General features: G+C 37.7%; 1 protein-coding gene across 1 annotated transcript; it reads left to right on the forward strand.

The window, feature by feature from the left end:
• The first annotated feature begins 1,022 nt into the window (after window positions 1-1,022).
• On the forward strand, window positions 1,023-26,074 carry LOC115495938 (interleukin-5 receptor subunit alpha-like). Its single transcript, XM_030277320.4, has 10 exons — window positions 1,023-1,125; window positions 1,463-1,617; window positions 1,752-1,899; window positions 2,470-2,578; window positions 2,666-2,853; window positions 4,865-5,001; window positions 6,441-6,585; window positions 10,373-10,460; window positions 11,632-11,719; window positions 25,295-26,074. Exons 1-10 carry the CDS (start codon window positions 1,023-1,025, stop codon window positions 25,403-25,405), a joined length of 1,272 nt encoding a protein of 423 aa, XP_030133180.4. The 3' UTR covers window positions 25,406-26,074.
• Window positions 26,075-27,527: the final 1,453 nt, after the last annotated feature.

A 27,527-nucleotide genomic window follows, 5' to 3' on the forward strand; every position in this document is an offset into this window, starting at 1 on the left:
AAACAAGGGCAGCGTTCCTTAAGTGGTCTCTTTTTCACTGCATGGTGATAAAATAGCATTATAAATTAATCTGTATATGTATGTAATTTTAAGTGTATGCGTATTTATTTTTTCCAGGAAACCTCATTGTAGATTTTTCTGATGCTGTAACATTCACACCTTTTCCTCTACATGACCAGGGCCACTTATTAGCCAATGCATTGTGAACCTTTTGATATGGCTCCAAGTGCTGATCCATGAATACAATATGTCTGAGAATTTAAAAGTGAAAACAATCCGAGCCAAGATAAATCAGTTAGTGAGTGAAAGTCTCTTAACATAGGGGCATATGAACACAGAAGGTATCAAATGTTGTTTTACATTAAAGCAACCTCTGAATGAGACTCTTCAGAGAAATTGCAATGCTGTCTTGCTAAAAAAAACTTTGGTCAGTCTGAATCTGTTTGCTCAGTGTATTCCAAATTTAGCAAACACCTAAAATTCTCTTGCTGATATTTTTTCAAATGGCAGGATTCATCTCTTATGGTTCATATCCTCCTAAACCAGGTTACACAAGTCACAGTCTAGAAATGACAGTTCTCTAGGATCACAAGAGGCCAGATGACACATACAAGTAGAGCTATTTGGCTTAAATCTAGTCATGGTTATGGCAGGTGGGCCCTGTCTAAACACATGCAGTGTCAGTAGTGTCATATCTGTGGTGCTGGCTTGCAATCAAAGCTGCGTTGTCACACAGAACCAGTGCTCTATGGCACACATTCTCTCTGGCCCTGGCACCCAGTTGAAAGTGGGTTTGAATACAAACATCCTGGGAACAGCAGGCATCAGTCAACAATACCTGTCAAACATATGTAATTTCATTTTTACCTTTTGTACTTTAGACAACTTCTAGGCATCTAGATGACCCTTTCCTAATATTTCACAGATGCAAAATGAAAGCATCACGCTCTACCTACTTTTTCAACCAAACTTGGAACTAAAGAGTCTCAATTTCCTCAGACCTGTGGCCCAAAACATTTGCTATGGCACGTGTCACAGTCATTCCTGTCCTGCTGATATTAAGCTTTTTCCAACATATGACACTGTTTTCCACAGTCCTGGCAAGGGAACAAGAAGACATAAAGGGTAAGTAGAATATTAACAGTTCACCCTATGCTAACTATCCCAGATGTCTAATCTGAACTTGTAAAAGCACATTCTACAGCCCATAGAGAGAAACAGAGAGCTGCAGTAGGACAGATGTCCAGGACAGGCAAAAGTGAATCAATTAATTTTGAAAGCTGCAAAGAGCAGTGTGATCCCCATTGCTGAAAGTCTTATTCAGCAAAGCTCAGAAATTCCTTCTCCAGGCAAGAACAAAGGTCCAGTTAGAGCTACTGGGCATGCAAGCCTTACTGAGAGACAATTCCTTAGTGTACGCAGTGGAGGATCCTCGCTCTATGTAATATCATTGTAATTGCAGATGCACTTAGGCTACATAATGTTCTGTGGGCCACCAAGGATGATACAAGAGTTATTTTGTCCTGGAACAATAACCTGACAAAAGAAGAAACCAAGAAATACACTGTGAAGTACATTTTGATTTATAAGTTCTTCAATACCACTAAGGAAAGGAAAGTAAGTTCTTTAGAGGTTGCACATAGTGTAAAGTAAAATAATATATTGTATTATTCAGTAGATGAGTTTGCATAATTTCCCTTTCAATGCTTAGAACTGTCTACCTTAATGGAATTTCTTCTTCCTCCCCCTAGGAAAGACTGCAGGAGAAGGAAAAGATAATACATCTTAAGTTACACTCTGGTTTTAATGCTAAAGTTAAGACACAACTTTTTGCAAAAGAAACAGAAGACATAATTAAGGAGAGTGACTGGACAGAATTTACTTACAAGGCACCTCCAGGTCAGCTATTTCCTGCTTGTTGTTAGGACATCCAAGCATTTATGATAATTTCCTGTCTTACTTGGAGAATTTCTGAAATCTCATTATTATCTTCTGCTAGTTTTTGGGGTTTTTTTTTTTTTTTTTGGTACAGATATGTTAAGAATATGGTTCATAATACCTTGAGATATTGCAGAATTATTTCCTTTATTAGACGTGTTCAGATTCAGAAAACACCAGCTCTGCTGAGCAAGATGTCAGTTTGACCCAAACACTCTTTTCATTTCCCTAGCAACTCATGTATCATAAAGATTGCCTTCTGTATCACATGATTTCAGCAATTCTTAAACGATCAGAGATTTTAATTTATTTTTAAGTGGGTTAGTAAGGGTTTTGTGTCAGTAGCAGATATGCTTCCCAATTTTCACAGTCTAAAAAGCAAAAAGACCTATTTTTTCCTCACATAGAGCTTTTTCATGTTTCTAGGAATAAGCCAATAGAATGGGTTTGTAAAGGCAACCATCATGTTGTTATTAGGAAATCAATGTAAAATAAACATGTCTCTTTCTTTTTACCATTTCTTTGTTGCAGTCTACATTCAGAATCTTTCGTGCATCATATACAACATTTCTTTTTTCAATTGCACCTGGCACATCAAAGCAGAAGCTCCTGAAGATATCCAGATCTTTACCTCATACAGGTAAGGATGTTCAGCCAATTGAGTATGAAACCATGATTTTGGACCTAAGTATTTGATTTAAAAAAACCTTATATTTCCTTCTTACAGACATGTAGGAAAGGTTTTTGCATGCCAGCAATATATAAAAAATGCAAGGAAGAAAAATATTGGATGCTATATGAAAGAAATACATTTCCAACCATCAAGGAAAATAAATTTAAACATAACTGTGAAAAATTTGAGAAATAGTTCAAGAGAACTGTCTTATTACAAAGCTTTCACACCTCAGGCAATAGGTAAGCATTGTCTATTATTTTATATTATGAAAAGTTTATTTATTGGTTACTTCATGAAAAGCTGAAAAAGAAATAGGTGTGACAAAGTCATAATATTAATTCTAACTATTTAAGCATTCATCTTAGTTTGAATGTTACACAAAGATTAAACAAAATGGATTAGGGCTGAATGTTTTTTCATTTTTTTGTCTGATTTAATAACATTTTTATCTATAATTTTAATTAAAAGAAAAGATAGCTAATATAAGGAAACAATATTTGTAAGATTTGCACCCTTGTTTCTCCATTTTTTTCTTTTCTATCCCTTTTTATAGTGCTGTGTGTGATTAAGAAAAAGAATATAAATAGTTACAAGCCTCATTTATAACCTGAATTTAAGAATATGAATGTTCTCAAACATTAATAGCATTTTTATTTATTTTTTAAAGTTAAAAATATCTTGACAGTTATTTTTAATTATCTACAGTTTTGAATTATCATATAAAATTACTTTTCCTAACTTTTCTGGGAAGTTTGAATTAATCTCATGGGTAAGAATTTCACCAGAAATTTAGCAAAGATTGCAAATTCAAATGCCTTTTAAGTCTTTAACATGTTGATCATCTTCCAGACCTGCAACCTGGGAATCAGTCATAACTCAAGGGATAACAAAAATATAATTCAAAACTCTAAATATTTATTCTGAGCTAGATCTCATCTAACCTTTCCAATTCTAAAACATTAGAATTGTTTGCTTTACCTAAAATTTTATACTGCAATTAGAGCCAGCTATAATCTGACATACGACAAAAGGATGAAATTAAATTGCTGCCTATTCTTGACATCCTTAGAAGGGAGAATGGTCTGGCAGCAGTATTTCAGAGGCTAAACAAAAACCCCTGCTTCTTACTCTTCTCATGGTTCATGTCTCTTCATGGCTCCTGGTGTGCCCCCACCCCTAAAGGCTGTTAGAGCCAGCACAGCAGCTGCAGGGATCTGTCCTGCTGCCACTCACCCTCCCTGTCTCTCTGGCTTTTCTCACTCTGCAGCTCTGTCATCCCCAGAGCTCACTGACCCTGTCTGCAGAAACTTGCCATGCATTTCTTCCTCTGCTGGGAGGGATTTTTCAGAAACTCCGGCTGGAGTCCTTCCTTTCAGAGAAATGCAGCAGCAGCTGAGAAGGACTGAGGATGCCTGAGTACTGAGCACACACTCAGGAGCAGTGCTCTAACACTTTACATGCTAAAAATAACTATAGCTTTGTTTGTATGAATCCAAGGCTGAAATCCTGGGGACCCAAATGGCCCTTGCTTCCAATACTGTACTTCCTCCAGAGCAAGTGCTTGCTTGCTCCTCTGTAGGAAAGAGAGATATTTCTTAAGCATCTGCAGAAATCTTCATGTATTTAATCAGAAAGATTCTCTGCGCAACAGGTTGTTCTGAGAATTGTGGATACCCCATCCCTGGAAGTGTTTAAGGACAGGTTCAATGACGGTTTGAGCAACGTGATCTAGTGGGAGGGGGCCCTGGCCATGGCAGGGGATTTGGAAATAGAGGATCCTTAAGGTCCCTTACAACCCAAACTGTTCTAAGATTCTATGAATTCTATGAATTTCTAACTGTCCCCTCTGTAACTCCTCTCTGAGATGAAATTCAATTTTTTTAAAGTAATAATACCAGGACTGTGGGTAGACAAAACACATGTATCCTACATGACATGGAGCCAGTGGCAAACTCCTCAGCACCAGCACTGGCTCTGGAGAGGGCCTTCTTCTCCTTCCCACTCTTTCTGCTTTTTCTAGAAAGATACCGGAAAAACCCCAACTACGTCCTTTTATTTTGAGGCACTCACTGAACAGCAGTTTCTAAGAAAATGTGTCACTCACTAGAATGTCTTCTTTGGGTGTGGCAAACTCCAAAACACTCAGCTGTATAATTTAAGGACTGATGCACTTTCATTTGTTTTACATCCGTTGAAATATGAGAAAGAGCATGAGGTACAGAAGGTCTCTCTCTGCTTTTTATTTTTCAGAGAAGCTGAACCCGCCTATCAATGTCTCCGTTTCCCTTGAAAACAGAAGTATTAAAATTCACTGGAAACCTCCACCTACTATTGGTTCAGCAAGGAAAAAGTGTTTTCTCTACCAAGTGAGAATAACAGATCATAAGGTAATCAGTTTCTCTGGTAGTACACTTAGACTGTACAACATAACTTCCACAAAATCAAAGCATCCCTCGAACTTAACAAACTTTAAAAAAATACCATTATCTTTAATGAAGAATCCAACTTGTCTTTTTGGTAAAAATGAAAAATCAATACATTTTATTAAATCTTTCAGAGTCAGGCTTGCATTGAAGTGAATTTGAAGTGTTTGTATTCTATATTAAATTTGTATTGTACATTATTATCACATAGACCATATTAACTTTTTTGTTATAGAAAAAGAAGTATTGTCTGAAAGCTAGGAAAAGTTATCAAGTACCATGGGAAACAAGGTTAGAATTTGAAATGCGGGTTCAGGCAAAACTCAGGAATAAGGAAAATCCTATGATTAGGAAATACAGGTCAAATACGTCAACACAAAATAAGGAATTAAACTATAAGAGTCAACACAGAAGAAAGAAGGTCTGTGGATTGCATTGAACCACAAACTGAGTCAATCATTCTGTGTTAGGCAAAGGTCAAATGTTATTCAAGTTTCTATAACCAGCATGTCACATGTAAGATGCAGGTTGTGATTAATATGCCTGTCTAGATGCTGAGTTTCTCCTGAAGTTTCATATTAATAGACACCAGAACTGGAAAAGCCTTAAAGGGAAGAGAAAGAAGTGACATTGTGCACAGGCTCAAATGCACACCACATCAGTCAGTACAAGGAGAACAGATCATGCTTTCCTAACACCAAGGAAACAAAGATTCCATGCTTGTCCATCTATGAGATTCATACTTTCTACTTTTTTGCAGCCTTCTAACATCAGTTTTAATTTCTACAAGCAAGAGTTCTCTCTCTTTCTTAATACTTAAAATTTTAACATTATTTATAGAAGTTTGCTTCAGTATTTAAAAGTGATAAGGTATTATTTAAAGATCCCTCTGCTTTAAATTCCACCACTCCACGTTTGTGTTTGATCTTTTGTAGTGATGTGCTGTTTTTCGTAGGCACAACTAAAGCTGTTTCAGGATAGCCACAAAAACGGTGGACATCCTTCAGCTGAAAAACGAAAGATTTTCTTGTAGCAGAGAAGCAAGGATAGCATACTACCCACACCAAAATCTTGAAACTTGCAGTTCTATAGTTACTGTGTTCATCCTATATGTGGTGTGATAAAAAAATGAAAGGGGAATCAGTGTTTTCAAAATCCTAATGTCCTGCTATAAATGGTATCTCCTTGCATCTTATCAGTTCCAGTCTCTCTTCATGTTCAGTTCTGAGTTTTAACACACATCAGGATGAGAGTCAAATTGTATCTGGACATAAGAACTTTTTCTGAAAATCTCTTCCTACTAGTTAGAGATGTAAATAGTGATATTTGACATTCCTAGTTTATATTTGTTTGAACTGCAATGCAAAATATTTTAAAGTAATCCCCTAAACCTCTCTTGATAGATTGCAAATGTCACTGCAGAGAACTATAAGTATCCATTTCATAAGCCAGCAAAAAGGTGTGCAGCACAAGTGAGGGTAAAGAAAGAGATTTGCATAACAAACAAGATCTGGAGTGAATGGAGTGAACCAGTATTTATTCATGATGGTAAGTAATGTACTTACTACTCATAACTGTTATCATGGGCTGTGTTGCTACCATTCAATGTATTTACTTCATTATTGCCTCTCTTCAGGCTGCTGTTGGGGCATAACTCTACCTAGGGGTCCATGGCACACACCAGGCTCACACAGCTCTGCCTCAGGGGAGTCCTTAGTCTGAGTTCTATTTTCCTGGCCTTTACAGAACTCAGGACAGAAGTTAAGTTACACCTGACTCTTGACAACCTTTAGGAAATAATAAATTGTCAGCAGCTGACAAGGTCTTAACACCATCATACCTCCACCCTGTTGCCTTGCCCTGCAAAGGACAGCCCATACATCTCTAAAAATACTTTCAATTGGAGTTAGCAAGCCAAGAAATCCACAGAAGCCATAACATTCATCAAGACACATAGTCTTTAAGGATTAAGTCCAAAATATCCCTTATTACACTGGTGGAATAATGTCTTATCTGACAGAGACAGGAAATGGTTTAACTCTCATTTGAATGCATGGGCTCGGGCCCCAACATCTCACTTGAGCACAAAATAAACAGGAGCCTTGCAATACTTTTCCTTTAACCTCTATGAAGAAAGCACCTAACAGTGGTGTGCTTACAAGGGAAACTTGTGCTTTCCATGACGAGAAAAATGCCTCCACATGCAGAAGCATTCTGCCCTCAGGTTAGGCAGAGGGGAAGTTGTACAGTGGTGGAAGGCTGTATTCATAGAGAGAAACTTATGTGTCGACACGCAAAAAAAAATATGCTAAGGGTAGTGAAACAAAACAAGGTAAGTATAATTATTTAGCACAACAGACTGTATTTTGGAATATGTCCTTTTGATTTTTGAGCTTCAAATACATATTTATCTGAGGACAGGAAATGTTAGGTGAGACATTATTATTTTTGAAAAGGATTGAATGCAAATTCAGTAATAGAATTTACTGGATACTGGCTGCCAGCTCTGCCTCATTGTATCCCACTGGTCTGCTGAAACCTTTTTTGGCCTAAATTCATTCATTTAATTTCAAAAGTATTCCACTTGTGAAATATCTAGAGAAAGAAATCTAATTGAGCTTCATTTTCATTGTGGTGAAGGAGAGAATTTTTCAGGCCATAAAAGTCTTGAATTCTTCATTAGAGATTCCCCTTTCTTCTCACTAAAGACAGTCTAGGACCACTGCATGGCCTAGGAGGGGTCTGCCTGGTCTGTCTGCCTGGCATCAGGCCAGACACATCTGTAGATATGGAAATCATGTGTAGACAGGGGAAATCAGAAGCGGTCCTCTGGGAGGAGGCATGTAGATTTACTTGTTCCTTGCCAGCCTTTCACCAGAAGAAGGAAATGGAGTTGGGCAGTCACCCATTCTGGTTCCAGCCTACCAAACCTTGCTTTCAGCATCTGCCAGTCTCCTTTAGCTGTTTTAAACACTGCTACCTTCCCAGCTTCCTTTACAGCTGTTGCTGATGTTCAAGAATCACAGCAGGTTTCCTCCACTTCAGAAAAGTTTAGGATGGACAAGACCCCCACGGCACATAAGCTGTAACATCTGCATGTGTTCAGTGCAGCAGGATGATTTACCCTGGGGTTTACTGCACATGTGGTGCAGCAACTCCCCTCCTTCCTCCTCAGGAAGGATCAGTGATTTTTTAAAATGAATCTAACTATGGAGATATTCCATTGGAGGGTCAGGTGCTCAGCTAAATCTCTTTACATACCTCCTTTGAAGCTGAGCTAATTTTTTTCTGTCCATTTTACTCTGTATTCTGCGGAAATTATTCTATCCACTTCTAATTGGAAACATGTATAAACCGGTATTATGCAAGTAACCTGAAAAGAAAAACATCCATTCAATATTTTTGTTTTGAAATGTGTTGATTTTTCTAGTGTTACAGAATCTCTTTCTACTGAAATTCTTGAAGAAGCATGGCATGACCTGCTTTCTATTTGCTTCTTCACATTCTACTGTTTCATCTAGGAAATGTGCAACATTTCTTTAAGAATGCATTTTTAAAAGGCATTTTAGCCTTCATTTAAAAAAAAAGCTGAAACATCAAAATAAAATAACATAATTCAAAACATAACAAAAATATTTGTTCTGAAATGTTCCTTTGACATGAAAAGAATTTGCTAATTTTCTCATGAGGAAAACATTAATTCTCCTTTGGAATTAGCATATGCCCTTGAAAAAACCCTCACAATTTAACCTGAACTGAGCTGTTTACTATAGAAACTTTCTGCTAAAAAAAGAAATGTTTAATCAGCTTTATTCATATGTAGAAACTTGAAATAATTGGTCTAATTTTTAAAGCTGATGAACATTCATAGATCACTTTGAAGTTTGTAGTAATTCAGAAGTGTTCTGCATTTTTGCAAACCAAGGCACTTGTTTTGGTTTCAAAGTTCTCTTATTTCTGTCAAACTTAAAGTATTTGCATTTGAAAAAAAACCCACCATCAAATGGTCTACCCAAAAGAATATACGTGCTTCTTTTTCTTACTGCTTTCCAAAATGCAAGAAGTAAGAAAGCAAGAGAAGCAAACTTCTTTGTGGTTCAGCTGATGATAAGAACAGGACTTCCTCTTCTCCTGGGTGTGTGCATGACATAACGTTAGCAGAATGATGCAGAGAAATTACCACAAACTAAAAAAAAATCTTACTACATGGTCCAGAGTTGGTTCAGAAGAAGTTTTCTGAGCCCTCATCTCAGACAGCAAGAAGAAAGTAACTTCCTTTTCATCTTAAAGTGAATAAAGAGTAGTTTTGTACTTTAAAGAAGATAAGGCATATTCGTATAAGTTCTACCCACAAGTTTCTGAGTTTTGTCTTGGTTTCGTATGAAATTTGTGGAAATATATGGGTTCAAACTCAGAACTTTTAATCTTTTTATACTTTGATTTTAATCTAGATTGATCCTAAAACCACCATTTAACTGGCCTCACACTATAAACAGCTCTATTTTAAGAGCTGTCCTTGCCTGTTTTTCTTCAAAATACTTCGTTAAAAGCAGTCCAAACTAGTTGTGGTTCTGAAGCTAGATATTAAACAAGAAATAAAATTTTCCAGAAAAACATAGTTCTGAGTCAACCAAATACATTACTATTTTGGGTATTTTGGAGGAAGTAATGCAAAGTACATAGCAGTAGTATTTGTTGAACAGTATAAATATGTATTGATGCCATTTCTTTAGGACTATGCCAAGCAGGGTTAAAAAGATAAGTATAATAGAAACCAAATGCTACTTCTTGAATCCAAAAGAATATTTTGCTTGACAAAATGCTTTTATTTTCATTTTGCCTTAAATCAGTTACAGCTGTGGAGCAGTGAGGAAACAGAAGTGGGGGACCCATGGTGTGTGGAGATGGGAGGTCGCAGCAGTGGGAACTCGGGAGCAGCTGGATCAGCAGCAGAAGCCCCAGTGTCAGATGGACAGAGGGTTTGATATCCAGAGGAATCAAGGCTGTGTGGAAATACCCAGTGGCAGGACAGGCCATGCCCAGGCTATGAGAGCAGAATTCCAGGAAAAGGAGGGAATGGAATGAAGCAGGAAGTGCTGGACAAAGTCAGCAGCAAGGCTGAGGGCTAAAAGGAGGAAGGAGAGGAAGGAACAGTGCTGAAGTCAGAAGCCCTTTTCCCCTAAAGTCTCCAGGAAATGTTTCTTTAAATCTGTGACAGTTCAGGGATAGAGCAATATTTATGAGTCCATGTGTAATTAATCAATTTATTAATTACACTAGACTCACATATAATTAACATTTCTTTTCCCTTTTCTTCTTTTTTTTTTTTTTCAAGAAAAGACAGTGGATATCCTAATGCTAAGCCTTGCATTGTTTTGTCCTTTGGTTTTCCTTGGAGGTCTGCTGATATATGCATGTAGAAGGTAGTGTACATTTCTGATGACTGTATAAATTTCTGGTGGAAGAGGGGTCAGGATGAGAGTAAACCATACAGTGGATAAAAGTCAAACACAGATTTTCTCAAGGAGCAGTTAATTTTGCTTTTCCAACTATTGTTCTAACAAACTTGTGCTTAATGTTATGACCTAGTGTAAGACACTGACACCTGTAATTCTCTCACAGCTCCTACCACAGTCCCCCACAGACCCTGTCTCACACTGTACTCTCTGATGTATTTCTGCCACTATAAATGACATTTTTTAATCTTACTCTGACAGCTGCCTCTCTATCTTCAGTGTGACTTTACCCCATGCTTTCACAGGTTCTGCATTCAAGGCCACCTATATTAATGAGACCAAAGATGAACTGCATGTCATGCTGTCCAATTTCATTTCAAAACCCATGGGTGTTGTGAAATCAGTCTATCACTCTAAGCTAGAGAGTTTACTAGAAATAAAAAGGGGAAGTCAGGCTGACGGAACGAATTTCCTTTGCTGTACTATTAATACCATTAGTAGAGCAAAGTGATAGTAGTGGCTCTACACCCACCAGCAGTTAATGCTGCTAACTCTCTATACCACTACTTTTATGCCTGGCAATATAGCTTCTCTATTGAGAGCTGCCTATGGCAGCAAAGGCTTTCTTGAACTGAGAAATAAACTTGTCCAGGATAGGATGATAACTCAAGATACCTTAATATTTGGAAGGAGCAGTATGTAAGTGGAGCCTCTATTGAAAGTAAACTTATTATTTAATTAGTGGTTAATCATTATTCCTGACTTGTATAAAAGAAGTTATCAATTTTAAATTATGGAAAAAATACATAGGAATCATTTTTAAAGCTACAGACACAGTAGCATGTCTCAAGTTCTCAATTTGCTTGGAAATAATATTAGTGTATAAATAATAGTGTTTTTTTTAAACATACATCAAGTCCTTTTAAAACACTGCAGGTTAGAAACCAGTCAGGCTAAAGAAGAGCTAGGGAAAATGTTGAGAAAAGTGTCTACAGTGAAAAGAAAGAAAAAAAAAGGTTAAATGGCTTTGGAAATAGTAGATGCCTGTCTTGGAACTGGAATATATATTACAAAACATTAATGTCTGATCTGTTCCTGCAGACAAGAATAGTTGCGTGCTTGTGTCACTGTCTTGCAGGTATAGATGCCTGGAAGTTTTAACCACGCCTGTTCCACATCCTTCAAATAATATCAAAACGTGGTTAGCAGATGAGAGTCACCACCAGGTAGTGTGTCTTTTTTCTCTCGCCACATTGACACGCATAATGTGACTTGCAGTCGGATGGTACAACACTGTATTTGGGGCAGCATGTAAGGAAAAAAAAAAAAGGAAAAAGGTATGTACAGCATTTGTAGTGAAACCAGAGGAGAACAGAAAACTTCAAAGGTTACAGGACAATGATGTCAGTAGACAGGATGGAGAAAATCCTCAGGGGACTAAAATGTCTAGTGTGCTCGAAGGTGTTTCAGCATATCCACACTCAGTGGGCCAACATTTTAAGGAGTGGTCACTGTGAGTCCCTGAAGAATAGTCAGTTATGGGATGTTATACATGTAAACATGTCACAGCATGTAAGCAGTTATCAAGGGGAATTTTCTGTGGCGATCTGCAAGTCATTGGCTATGCAGTAGTAAATGTGCACATTCTTAGAGCAGAAGGAGGAGGCTGCACAGTGCATGCAATATAACCTACCCCAGCTATGCCCCTGCTTCAGCACAAAGCCACATGCAGAGGTGCTTGCATTGGAAGAGCTGATACACTGTGAGTTAAGGTGCTTGCTTATCTCATGCCAGATTACAAGTCTTCAGTCAGCTTGGCAAAACAAGGACTAAATATTGACAGAATTTTGTGACTGTGGTTAATGGAGCTCCTTGCCTTGCACAGTCAATGTTTCTTACTGCTGTCATTGTGTGAGTTGCAGGGAAAAATGTGCTAGTCAGGCAGTAGTTTAGATCTGTGTAACTCCAGAAAAGCTACGCAGTGTACTGTGTGCTAGAGGGCACAGCAAGATTGCTTCTTACCTGGTTCTGCAACACATGAGGATAAAGCCCAGATGTGCCCAAATTATGGTTTTTTTTGGTGGAAAGCACCATTGAAATAGAAAACTGTAATGAGGATTCCTTCTGCTCTGTGTGCCCAAAATATTTGTTCAGAGCCTTTGCAGGATTTCTGTAAATTTTACTCTAGCCTGCCACATTATTGTACTTACACTGCAATACAAAATATATACTAGTAGAGCATTCGGCAATTTAACTAGCAATTTCCAGTGTGTTCCCATATGCTGTTTGCTTTCCCAAGAGAAAGATGTATGCCTTCCAATACTGTGTTTTGGGGCTTTTTAAAATAATATATCTATGTGATTGCAAACTCCAAAAGAAATCACAGATCATCTCGATCCAGGAACCACAATTTGAGTTGTAAGGCAAGAGGAATGTGTTGTTTTGTTTAATTTTATCTTCTCAAAATAAATTTATGAGGAAAATTACGTGCATATTCTATATAATCAAATGACATATTAAAAGATTGAAGTGTTCTGAATGTGCACCTGGAGTTCATTCCACAAGCTTTGGGCTTGGTCTCAGAGCAGACTGTACTCCTCTTCTTCACTACACTCAACTTCTCAGAAAAGCTCAAGAGCTCCAGAACTGGCCTGAGGCAAAGTCTCTTATTCTCAAGATTCAGAATAATTTCTATGACACTTCTGGTCAATATAATTTGACCAAATTTGATGCTATAGGTGCCATATTGACACTGAGATCAGCTGGCTAAAGAGTATATTTATCACCTCTTCTGTGTTAAGTCCTTCTCACCCATTTTTACCAGTAATAGTGAGCAAATTGACTCATAATACCCATTGTGGCTATGAATATGGGCTGGCAGAATACAGAGTCATCACCATCAGCTTTATATTCTGTATTTCTCTTCACATTAGAACTCTGTAAGATGCTGTGTAGGGGTCTTTGTATTCAATATATAATCACCACAAAAACTATATTTAATGTTACTGACAGAGAAAGAAGCGATTTCTGTCTCCAAACTATTACAAACACTGAATAAACCTTTGACAGAAGACTTCAGCATAGCTGGGTAGTACTTTCTACAAGATAACAACAAATTACTGAGACAACACTGTGATCTTTTGATTCAAGTGATTGTTGATGGCACAATGGTCATATCAGCCTGGAGAGTGCCAGGAAATAACATTAAGGCTCAGAACAACGAAGCAAATTTGCCTGTGAGCAACTTGTAGATTGAGAGAGTAATTAATATAATTTCTGTATTCCTGTTGCAACAGAGTAAATAATATGTACTAATGCCAGATATATGCCAAATAAATTGAGTGCTTGTAAAAATGCACAGAATTTTTAATACCAATGAATGCAGCTTTTGTGTGTAATATAATTTTTATCCAACAGCAACATATGTCAGTGCAAATGGAGATGCTCAGGGGTTACTCTGGGAATACCAGAAGAGAACAGAGATGAGAACATTCGACTACAGAAATGTTTGAAGAAATTCCTGTTAGAAGACCTATAGAGATGACATGCCTTTTTTATCTGCATGCAAGTGTACCTTTCTGTGAGGTGGACAATATTCTAACAGATCAAAGAACAGCTGATGTAGGCATTTGTCTGAGTCCAGTAACTTGAAATACTTTGCACTCTTGACAACATGCAACTCTTAAAATTAGCTTTGGATTGCAAACACAAAGCAGTATCTTGCAGTTTGTCTCTAAAAAACCTGATCCTCAGCCCAGTAAAATTAGAGCATCTCAGAAAATATGAGCTAATATTGAGGTCTATTTGTGTTAAAATGAAATTAGAGTTAGTGTTTCATAATGCTGCAATAGCTTCCAAGTACTCTCTGATAGATCAATTCCTTTTGAAGATTGGCTGTTCATACAAATCTCATATTAGTTATTAACAAGTGGCCATGAGAAATGGTAGAAGCAGTAGATGTTTCTGGAAACAGCAAGAGAATATCACAAGTGTTCTCTCAAAAAAATCAAAGAAAATCCCTTTCTGAGTCACTGCATTATATAAACACACATCTACCAGAAAGAAGAGATATGCGTGAAGACAAGGTCTTTTAATGTTGCAGACTTTGCAGTTGGTAAAATAGATATTTAGAGAAAACTTTAAACAAGGTAAAGAAAACAAAGTTTTCTGCTGTAATGTGATTTTTTTAAGTAAGTTTAACTCAGAGAAGTTATAAGTTCAGAACTGACCAATTTTTGCTATTTATTTTTCCATGTCGTTTTAAAGAATATTTCCTACTGATTCCATGAGATGATGAGCTATGCCAGTCCATTTTCAGGTACACAATCAGGGTAGATTATTCTAACTCTTAGTTGGGACAATTTTTCTTTGACTAGAAGAGAATGAACTGATTTTGCAAGGAAGACATTTCTTTTTTGAAAGTGGGAAAATCAAAACAATGATGGACATAATTTTCTGAAAGGTTTGGAAAGTACCTAAAAATTATGTGCTTTCATTACTGGTAATTTTTTCCATGTCAGAATAATAGTGATTGGAAAAAATAACAATATAAAATTTTGTTTGGGCTTTTGAAATATAAGGTTTCTAAGATACCGTTTGGTGTTGAGTCTTGATTCACCTAAATGTGCTTTTTGTTTTGGTAAAAAGTCCACAATGGAGAAGATTACACTATTTCTCCTTTATTATTAAGAATGGCTGGTGACAACAGGAAACCTCAATTTCCTTCGTTTTCTGTAAGATCAGGTTAATGACCTCAAAAGAACAATCAGCTTTAGTAGGTAATGTTACATTTCCTCTTGCATTGTACTTTTCACAGAAGGTAAAGGTGTCCTTACCTTTGAACATCAGTGCTCTCCCCTCCATACCTGTCAGTCTGATGCCCACAAAAATCATCATGCAGAATTAAATTGGAGATATCAGTTAATGAGTCAAGTTTCAGTGGATAATTCCTGTAATATCTCCTGTCTTGAGTGTTGAGGGGAAAACCCTCAGTCAACAGAGTAACTTATCTTTTGGATGACCAGACAGCATGTATGTGTGTAGACAATACAATTTATCCTGTAGTCGAATGTTCAGACTTGTTTTCTCAAGAAGAGGGGAAAATTCTGTATTTCTGATAAAAATCCTTAGACAAGGTATTTAGAAAGTGTCATGAAATCACAGATTCCTTTCTTGTGAGGATATAGAATGGATAAAATGAAAAAATCACAATATAAATGAGGTAAGAGGGGTAGAGGAGAACTACACTGGCCACTCACATCTGGAACACAGACTTCATAGAGTGAAATCAGGCCACAGTGAAAATTATATTGTTCCTTAAAATATATATTTTTATACATAAATTTTATATAGTTTTGACCTGCAGTGCCTGAAGCCCTAAAGCAGTGCCAGGATTTAAATTAAGACAGAGAATATACAGATTAAAGAAATTTTATTATTTTATTTGAAAAGAGAAGAATTAAATAGAATTCTTTCAGATTAAAATTGCTTTTATTTACAAGAGGCCTTGGTTGATACACAGAACTTGCCCACATGAACATGACAGCCTCCAGAGACACACCACATAAAACATTGTATTAATATCAGTTGTATCAAAAAATTAATCCTAAAGTGCAAATTTGATAAAACAAAAATCCAGTATCTGGAACCTTACAAGAAATATTTGACCAGCATATTCTCAAAATAGTATAACTTTTCCTTAAAATAAAATATTATTCTATACATATCCAACAGCTCTTCTCCAATAGTAGATTAATCTGCAATACATACATAAAGAAAGGTAACGATCTGAAAGCAAAATTTATATATTGCTGGCATTAAACACCTCAGTCTATACAAAATGCTCAGCACGTTTGCTGACGACACTGAGAGAAATGCTGTGGTTGACAGGTCTGAGGGATGGGTTGTCATTCAGAAGGACTTGGTCGAGCTCTAGCACCTGGCCTATGAGAACATCATCAGGCTTAAGAAGGCCAGCTACAGCAGGGAAAGGATTTTCCCCCTCTACTCCATTCCTATGAGGTGCTACCTGAAGTCCTGTCCTGTGTCCACTTCCGAAGTCCTCAGCACAGGAGAGTCACAGACTCTCTCTGAGCAGGCCCAGAGGAGAGCCACCAAAATGATCAGGGAGAAGAAGAACCTCTCCTAAGAAGACAAGCTGAGAGGGTTTGAGTTGCTCACCCTGGAGAAGAGTTGATTTCAGGTAGACTTTATAGCACTTTTGAATACCTAAAGGGGGCTGACCAGAGAGCTGAGGAGGGACTATTCACAAGAACATGTTGTGGTAGAGCAAGGGGAAATTGAGGCAGATTTAGATTAGCAATTAGGAGGAAATTACTGTGAGCATGGTGGGGCAATGGAACAATTGCCCAGAGAGGTTGTGGCTGCCTCAACCCTAGTGGTGTTCAAGTCCGGGTGGGATGGGGCTTTGCGCAACCTGGTGGAATGTGTGGAATGTGGAATATGTTCTCATCCATGGTGTGGGTTTGAAAGTAGATGGTCTTTAAGGGTCCCTTCCAATCCAAATTATTCTATGATTTTCTGAAAATTCTACTCAGCTTGGCTTGTTCTTGCTTCACTGTGAATTAATCTCTTTCTCCAGACAAATGACATTCCTGTGTATAGGGCTTTACCTTCTGGTACTGAAGTGGGACCTGATGAGACACTGGGCAGTGCATTGCACGTGGATTGCTCTTCATGTCCACTTATGCATGCACAGAGTCATAAAACCTGGTGATATGTCATGGCTGTCTGGTTTTATGCTTTCAACTCCAAGTCCCTGCTTCAATCAAGTACATATAGCACACAGCACTCAGGGCTCAGGGCATTATTTAGAGTTCATGTTTCTTCCTGAACATCAGCAACTATGTAGATATCAAACATACCTTACTGAAGATCCTGAAGGAAAAATAGCTCATTCTTTGCTTTTAAAGGAGAATAGTTTGAAGAGGATGATGGGAGTCAGCAAAGCAAGCTTTGGCCTTGGGACTCAGCACAAAAGCTCATCCAGTTGCCCAATGCTGCTACCTGCTCTACAAACAACCTACTTCCAGTCAGAAATGTTCCTTAAGTTTTCAAATTGGTTTAATTTGGACTAAGTCTGTTGCTTTAACTGCACTGAGAGAATTAGAGAAATACACCTCATGCTCCAACTTGAAGACCTGTCCTTTATTAGGGACAAGATACACTACAAGATACAAGATTTTAATTTTTGCTTCCTCAGGTTTGGGTATCTAATCAAACAGAAACAGTCATGGCTCTGGGATATTGAGACAAAATCTCCATCAATCTCAGTCTAGAACAGGTGTCCAAAACAGGATGACCACTTCTTTCCTATTAGACACTAGATGATGATCAGACTCAGAGTACATGCCTGCATTTTCTTGACCTAGTTATTCTTTCTTTCTCTGACCTAGTGAAAGGAGATATTTTGGCCAAAGATCTTGGCAATTGCAGCCTTTGCATTTGGGAGTCTTCCCAGCACAGCTAAAGATGTCATATTTCATATATCACAATGTTTCAGACCAGCATTATATAGCCAGCAATAGCAGTTTTGATCAGAAACACCCTTGTTCAAGTGCAAGGGCAGAAAAACTTGTGCCACACTATTTAGTCTGAAGCCTGGGTTCACAATTTTGTTCTTACCACTGTCAAGTAGAGAACCTGGAGGATGCAATACTTAAATGTAGCAAATGCATGAAGAGCATGGAAATATGCAGGTGTGTGTATGTGGGTACATATGCACAGACAAGGAAATGCTGTTTGTATGGAAAGCAGCACCAATATTCCTCAGGACTAAGTGTATGGTGCATGTAGTGTTCTTAATATTCTGCCCTGTATTTCTCCATTGCAGATGTGCAAGTTATCTGCTGGCATTTGATTAACCAGTGCCAGTTGACTGATACAACTTCATACAAAGTAACTTAAAAGATAAAGGTGACATTGGGAGATGCTTTGGTGACTGATGCAGCACAGGGTTGTGCTTAGAGTTACATTACTGCATCTTGTCAGAATATATACATCAGCCTATTTTTGGTAATCTCAGAAAAAATTCCAGGACACAGCTTTGAATGCCAGTTGCATAAAAAGTCTGTCACCATGCTCTGATACCTCAGAAACTTGGCAGGTGATAAAACCCCAACCCCATGGATAAATAGTTAAGAATATGATTTTGGTATTTAGTTCAGAAAGATGCTTAGAGTGACAAAGAACAGCAAAGCAATTGACATCTTTGAGTAAAAACTACCATAGCTTTTTTCAACTTTCCTCTTAATATTCTCTAACTTCATAGAAGTTTCTAAAGAAACCACGATCATGTGTATCTAGCTCCAGTGAAATGAAAACATGCAAGGATTAAAAAATACAAAGTGTAATAGATAGGCAAAGCAAGACAACAAAGAAGGAAAGAATAGATGAAAGGAGGGAGGATGAAAAGAATTAGTATTCCAGACCATACAGCATTATTATTATGTTTATATTAACGCACAAAATTAGTTTGGATTCAGCAAGCTGTCACTTTGCATTCATATAGATGAAAAATAATTGCATTTTAAAGCTTGTTTTGGCTTCTGGCTGTCATTTGGTTTTTTAAACAATAACAAGAATGAGAAATAGGGTGATTATATAAATATTCTAGACCACAACAGCTAACAAATACTCATTTCATCCTTGATTTTGTGCAGAAGGCTACTATGCAGGAAGTATTTCTCCAGTTTTTAAACTACTTGCTACAAGATATTGAAAGTGTACATGTTCTTAAAAGGAAACTTGACAAAACTGTGAAAAAATATCTATCAAAGACTTTTTAGATACATTGTCAACTCTTCTGACTCATGTGGTTATTTTTTCAAAAATTTCAAGACACAGGGAGAATACTGCCATCCTCTTGTTGCTTTCTCCCTGGGCTCTTGCTACAGACACTGCTTGGGAGAACATGGACCACTGGTCAAGGTCGGAGATACCTTTGGAGCATTTGGAAGGATGGCTGAAGCACTGTATGTCCTTCCAGACTGAGGGCTTAATGAGCTCACTGATAATGTTGAAATCAAGTATGCAAACTCTATCTTCAGGAGAATAGCAAAACTTGCCACTCAGCTAACACCTAAACCCCAAAACCAGCAGAACTTTGGGGTTCATAAAGTCTTCCAGTCCATCTTTGCTAATGAACTTCATCTTCCAGGCAAACTTTATTTGCCCAGACTTTCAGTGATAGTTTGGCGAGGGTCTCTATCCACTTACATAATTTCAGTAGTATCTTGATACACAATTTTTTTTATAGAAAAAAAATGTTTTATTTAAAACATACAGGATAGAAAAGCTTTATCCCTGATCCCTTTTGGACATTTAAGAAAAAGAAATACTGATGTATATATCGTGGCCTGTCTCAAAATTGGCAACATTAGAAAGAGCTGGACACTAGCAAAATTGCGCCCATTTTCTGCAGGCTGGGGAGAATTTACAGTTACATATACTCATTATACTGTTAATACAGTCAGCTTTGATTCATTGTAAACCTGCTCTACTTGATGGAAGAATTTGGAAAGTATGAGATCCTCAGGGTTATACAGAAATTGTAAATTATTTGCATCCTTACAGGTTTCAATTTATTTTTTTGTGAAAGCCAATAAAAATAAAACAAGAGAATATCTGTCTCATACATTGCACATATTTGGGGTTCCTTGAAATCGAAGATAGTGTCTGTTATAGGAAAGGGCTGTGCTTGGTTAGAAGGCTAGTGCTGGTAATTTGAAACTAAGTCTTCAAAATAACTTGTTTGGGGATTTTTTTTCCTGTTCCCCTCCTGCCCTAATTCTATCCTAAGGATTTTTAATAAAAGTGTTGATGAAACCACGTTCCTGCAGTGGAAAGCAGGGCACTGCTGGGCTTTGTGGGAGCATGGACTTGCCAGGGCCACTCCACTAGTGAATGATATGTTGCTTCCCTCCCAGCTCTAGAGGAATGGGTTAGATGCACCCGCACAGGGAGGTTTGGGGTAGAGGCACACTTCAGATGATTAAATTAGTGGAAACATGATGATTATCAGACCATGGTGATTTTGGACTTAGTAAGACAGTACGTCATGTGGTCTCTTTAAATGCTGCTTTTTGGAACATCTCAGCCCTTGACTTGGAGCAATGCTTTTGAGGTGGTACTTTGAAACAAACGGGAACTCTTCTTGCTAGAAATAAACCTTTCTGGTTGCTTTTTGTGTATGTATGTGTACATTTCTTTTTTAAGTGTGACTGGAGTTTAAACACTAGGTGTCAGTCAGTCACCTCTCAAAGGCATGCTCTCAAGCTCTAGCACATTCATCTTTGGCAGCAAAAACTTTTAAAGAGATAATGTACAATAATGTACACATTAAATAATTGCAATTATGCCAAAGTCAGGTGAGGCAATTATTCCATAGGGCTGTTTAGACAGATCCCTGAGCCTGGAAATAGAAAGAAAACCTTTTTGTAGGAAGAAACTTGTACATTCTAGCCTTGAAAACTTTGTTGTGAGCATTTGCACTGTCACGATAAAATACTCGTTAATCTGTTGTCTAATGTTGCAGGTGACCAATAAATTCCTCTTTCTTTCACCCATTCTACTTCAGCTTCTGTAGCATTTCTAAAAAACTTGTGTTTCAAAGGAAAACACACCCATTCTGACCTGTGGAGGTTGTTCCCCACAAGGCATAATTGGCATATACAAACTTATGCCTGCAGCAAAACTGCTGTGACAGATGAGAGCTCTTTAAGAAAAAATGCTTATGTTGCCAACCATTTGAGTATTGCTCCTTTTGGCCAGTTCTCCAAACATGAAATGTTCACAGTGTCACACTGCAGCAAGAGCTACTGGACTTAATAAAACAGGCCTCCAGGGCACCTCTATTGAGAATCTCTAGTTTTGTGGATCTGGATTTTAGTGATCTGGTACCTCAAGAGATGCTGATAACAGACCTGTCTCTGTGGAATAATGATATATAAAAGGAAATGTTTGCTCAAGCACTGCTGTGTGACTACATACTGCCTCAGGATCCGAACTCATAGTCCTCACTCAGCTCCCAGCACGGATATCTAGGATATCTCTGCTCTGTGACTTGGGCACATTGCACCATGGACCTGTCCCAAATGCTCACAACTCCACTAGATGTCAGGACACATATATCCTCTGGGTCATTTAAAGAGTTTCTGTAATTTGACTTTGTAGGTATTGAGGCTTTTTATTAATCACTTCAGCTACAACTTGATTTAGTAATCTCAGCAGTCCTCCAAAAATCTATTAGCTATTCTTGAAACTCATTTACATGTCTTTCATTCCTGGAATCACATATGTGTGTAATTTCAAATACTGAAATATTAAGACAATGCCATTGTGTAGCTTGAATGGAAACCTACTGTAGAGTGCGTGAAGAAATGTATTTTAAAATATGATCTTTATTCTTTTACACATATATTTAAAATCACTGCATCTCTGCTGTGAGCCTCTGAGGAGGAATGTCTTTTATGATATGCTGACTCCACAATACACAATTTTCTTTACCCAACCCTTGATATTCCAGGTTGCTAGGCTTATACTGCTCTTGACTGTCCAATCCTGGAGTACTAAATGTGGGATTAGTGTAGCTGCCTCCATGTGTCAGCCCACAGATTCAAGGACCACTGAGGGCATTACGTTAGAGAAGGCAGGTAACAACTTCCAGGCTAAAAGAACAGAGCTTGATTTTTCAGAACTCTATTTTGTGAGAGAATTCATCCATTTGCAGGGCTCCTCCACAAGAGCAGTTGCCTTTCAACCCACTCTTCACTCATCCTGACTGAGCACAGATCACTGCAGAAGGTGAGGAGACTGGAGAACCAGCCTCTTTGATGTCTAGATCATCACTATGTTGGAATCCTTTTTATTTTATTTAGTTTTTTTTGATTTCACATGAGGGCTTTAGATTATTTTCCTGGTGAGAGAAAGAAACAGCAACAAATCAGTTCCTAATCTATGTGCCTCTCTTCCTACTGTGATAACTTTTTTTGTTCCCTTTACTTCAGGGTATTTTTGCAGCTGCACATCATGATGATGGCCACAACAGCTCCTCAAATCAATGAAAATTAGGTATGTTTGTACAACTACTTTCTACCAAGATAAGAGCTGCCCTGTGCGGAGTAACAAGCAAACACCTATACCCAGATTCATTTCACTTAACTAAGTTGCATCTGTTAGAAATCAGAGCACTCCCATATCCCACGGAGAAAGACAGACACCAGCAAAAGATGTCTCATGCTACACGGGGACAGCTTTTTTCTTCTACTTTTCTCCCTGGATTTGCAAGACTTCCCTCTTGCTCCCACTCTTACTGCAAGAGCTCTAGTTCTGCACATAAACTTAGTTAAAAATAAATAAGGGAAAAGCACTAGTTATATCAAACAGCCTAAATAGAAACATAGTTAAAAGTGTAGAAAATACAAAGATGGTGGAAATATTATAGTGATGAAGGAGAAAATGGCTCTCAGGTGCCCTCTGTCTTCAGACCTGTCTTCTTGCCATATATACCCACCAGTTTTCAAGTTCTGTTATTTTTATAATTCTTTTGTGAACTTGGAAGACTGATAACCATCATAAAAAATGTCTTCCTGAGTGCTTAAAATGGTCATTTATTACTCTGTCTGATGTCAGTCCAGAAAAGTGGGTGAATTTTGAACTAATTTTCTGCTTGAAGCCTAAGACTGACTGGATGTTGTATTTGCCTCACTTGGAACCAGAGCGTGTGCTACTAAGCTGATTTGATCTATAAGATGCAGTTATAAGCAGAAATTATATCCTTCCAAATTATCATGTGGATCTTTTGTTGCAAAGTGGCTGTGCAAAGCTCAGTTTGGTGTTTTACTGCTGAAGTAGAGCAAAAGAACTCTTCCATAACAAAAGAACTCTGCATTCTTTGCTGATGGGGACCCTTTCATGGTTATGAAGGTTGAATGAACTGGACAATCACAGTCTGCCCTATCCCTTGATGACGACTGATGTTTGTGAACACTGAATATTTATCAGTCTTTTACTTTCAGTCAAACTGTAGCCGAATCTGGTGAGTAAGATTAAAAAAAAGAGGTGACTAAGAGACATTAGTCTGCATATACACACAGCAGGATCAATCCAACTTCATTTACTAATAAATCAGGCTCAAAGTTCTTGAAGATACACTACTATTCTGAAAAACAAAATTATCGAAATGCTAAGCACATGCATATGATCTGACCTGTAAATATGTTAGTTATATTTATTCAATTCAATTTACTCAGTCTCATGCTTACTAAGCAATCTTCAGCTAATAAGCTGATTGGTATGTTTCATACTTTTTAGCTTTGAAGATTAAATTTTATTTTGTAATCAGTAAAGAATAAAAGAATTCACTGATATTTTTTTAAACTCTATATAAGGTCTTTCCTTAAGTAACACTGAATAAAAGGGCTCCCTGAAAAACAAAAACAATTGTTTTACAAGGCATCTAAAATCAGGAAATTGTCAAGGAAATGAAAAGAGATAAACACTGAGCTGCTTGGAAATAATATGTTTTTTAAAATATTTGCTTTAAAAAGAATGTAATGCATTACTGTGGTGCCACACATCCTAAAGATGTGTTCAGCTCTGTCATTAAAATATAATATTTGCACTTCTGCTGAATGCAAATAAAACAATTATGAAATCTTTATGAGGGCACACCAACTTTGCTCTCAAAGAAATGGATAGCAAAGTTCTCCCTGAGTGCATGGAATTTCTTTATTTCATTGAAACACTGGGAAGTACATAGAATTCTTGAAGAAAGTCTGGCTGTTTAGTACAGCAAGGTAGAAACTGATATCAGAGTCCAGTCTCATCCACAGAGGAGGGACAGGTAGGTGCCACCTGAGTATGACATCAGAATGAAGATATATTTTTTTGGGTAAAATAGCCAGTGTAATTGTGTAAGCAGGAATTATGTCAAAACAAATCTGAAGCTCTTGAAACAAATGATATTTAAATAATGCAGAATCACACAGTATATTAAAGTATATTATCTTCAGTTATCTAGCTGAGGTTGGTTGTCTGAGGTTTTATTTCTGTTTTGTTGGTTTTTCCCCCTTTTTTTTCCAAAGCCAGATGATACATGATATAAAACAGCAATTTGATTTGTTGAATCATAACACAAACATCCTGTCATGACAAACTGATGGTCTATCTACTTTTTTCTGATGTTGTTGTTTGGGTATGCTTTATTTTCTAGTTTTGAAGAATTCTTGGAATTACTGAGGTAAAAAACAGCAAACCAGAATACATTATAATAACATTGTAAAACTTCAGGGTGTAACAGGGGCTCAAAAACTGCCTCCAGGTTTGTTTGTCCAACCTAGAAGCAAAAAATACATCTAGAAATTGAAAGGCAACAGAGGTAAAAGGTATGAAGCAGCTCACACCTAAGAAGGAACTATGTGTCTTAGGATCCTTCAGCCTGGAACAGAAAAAGTGGAAGGACAGTTATACTGGCTATAAACTAAACAACTGGCTATAAACTAAGCAAATCAGATACTTCTCTTCCAACAACATGCATTGCTAATAATTGAAAACTTTTTAGGAGTGCCATGAATGTTGATGAGCATGGGTTCAAAAGGTGATTCAAAAATCTCATACAGTAAGCCTTAATTCATCAAGAACTATCAAATACATTTCTGTAACCCAACAAACCACTGAGCTACTGTCCTGGATTTGGCTGGGATAGGTTTAATTTTCTTAGCCAGTCAGAGGGGAGAAGGTTGCATGCTACATTTCTTACATCTTTCCTTTGGCTTTTCCAGGTGTGCCAGCTGGAAGATCTGGTTGGTACAGCAGTGCCAGGAAACTTGCTCACCTGTACTGGGACCTTAGCTTTGGCATGGAGTTTTTCAGACTGGATATGGAGGGGCTAAGGATCTTCCCTCTCTGCCTGGGGAGGAGTGGGCTTTTGGGTGACAAATGCATGTATTCGCTGCGAGGGAACAGAGAAAAGATTTGGAACAGAGATCTCTACCTCTTTTTGCTTGTACACCTCTTGGCAAGGAGAAGAAAATATACAGTCTTTGAAGTGTAGATAGGCTTATCACCTTTGATAGGAGTATAAGTAGGTGTGGCCTGTATCTTCTTCCTGGAACCTGTGCTATGAAATGCTGTAGAAAGTTCCTAAAAATGATGGTCATTAAAATAAAACCTGGCACAGTAACAATGTCATAAAGAACAGCCATCCATGATTTTGGGCAGGGACACATGGCCTCCTGTGGCCCTTTTAAATGGCCACACAGGCAGGGCTGTTACTGCTGGGTTGTAGGTGCAGGTACATCACTGGCTGCAGCAGCTTCTATCTCTGCATGTGAATTCAGCGGTGTGTCACCCAGAACCAGTGGGCACATTTCATCTTTAGACTCCCTCTTATACCTTCTTCCTTTCCCCTTGAAAAGTGCTGCTTGAGCATGAATGTGGTACAGACAGAATCTATTTTGTGCAAAACAAAACTTTAAACTTGCTCAATGTGTTCTGCTTTCTCTGTTTTTCTGATTGATAAAGGAGATAATAAAATTGGAGATAAGAGAGAAAAGAAAAAAGTTCTATCTTGATCTGTTTGTTTTTTTTTCTCTGTAAGTAGTTTGTATTACATCTCACTAAACTTTGCTTGTCTTTCTTAATGTGACATTGATTTCAGTAGTATTTATGTTTCATTTTTTATTGTCCAGTTTATCATCCTTATTAATCTGAATGTATTCATCCCTAATTTATGGTTGTATTTCAGCACAGAACTGAGATAGATCATAAGCCTGACTGACAAGATGTCCATGGTGAGAGGGGTGGCAGAGATGGGTTGTAGCCACCCACAGCTCTTCTTGAAGTACAAGGTGGTCTTCTTTAATCAGAAAAAGAGTGATGAAAATATTGTCTTTCATAGTTTCATGGCTGATAACTTGAAGGATGGGGAGAAAACCAGAAAAATCCCACTTTGCAGGCTCTCATCAAAGGCCACAATTTACACCAGGGTAAAGTAAGACAAAGTGAAAGCAATTCCATTAGAGTATTGTTTTCCACTCATGTAGAAGTGCAGGGAATGAAAGCCTGTGCTGAAACACACTGAGGATTCAGCCTGACCCTTCCTTATCTGTGAGCTTTAGTCCTCTTGTCATACAAGTGAACCAAGAAAGCCTCTGCTCTGAAAGCCACTCCATTAAAGCAACATAAATGGGTTTATATGGGAGAGGGGCAGAGAAGCAGCAGAGGTGGGAAGCCTGTACTTATTGCTTTTAAATCTCTAGAATTTAGAAGTGCTTCTTAGCTTTAGAATTGGTTTTAATTGGCAATGCAAACTGACAGACTTGTGACATTCCTGCCTTTTGAGAGTGTGCAACCCCAGGAAGACCTTTTTAGTTAGAATCTCCACAACTGATTTTTATGTCTACTCCACATCACTGAAGAACCTTCTACACTAAGGGACTGGGACTGGGCAAAGGGTTGGGTCAAACAGTATTTCCTTGCAGTTATCCATGGAGTCATTAAATTCTCTGTAGTTGAATGTGTTTCAGAAAAGAAAATCATGGAATATAACTGTCTAATTATGAAATATCAATGTAGCGTTATGAAATATCAATGAAGCAATGTACTTTATTTCCTTTCATGTGCACAGGGAATTCTGTCAGACCCCAAGTCAAAAGAGAAAATTTTCAGGAAAAGCAGATACAAATTTTCAGCCTGATTTTCCATACCAGTACCACATTTTAAACAGAAGTAAATAGAAAGTATAATCTTGAAAAGATGTTCTTCAACAAGAGCAGAATCCTTCTTTCCAACTCCAAAACATATGATGTTTCCATGAGCCCTCCCAGCCTGTGCTTGCCCTTTCCAGATTTCTTTCTAAAAAAATACTAAGGGAAAAAAAATCAACCCCTAAATACATGTTCTTCCTCTTTAGATCTAATTTGATAAAGACCGCCACCCTCCATTTTCCATATGCCTGCTAGTCATGGCCATCAGAAAGTTAATATTGTTACCAGAAATGAGCTCAATTTAACT

The sequence above is a fragment of the Taeniopygia guttata genome, chromosome 1 (assembly GCF_048771995.1).
Source record: "Taeniopygia guttata chromosome 1, bTaeGut7.mat, whole genome shotgun sequence".
Taxonomy (NCBI): domain Eukaryota; kingdom Metazoa; phylum Chordata; class Aves; order Passeriformes; family Estrildidae; genus Taeniopygia; species Taeniopygia guttata.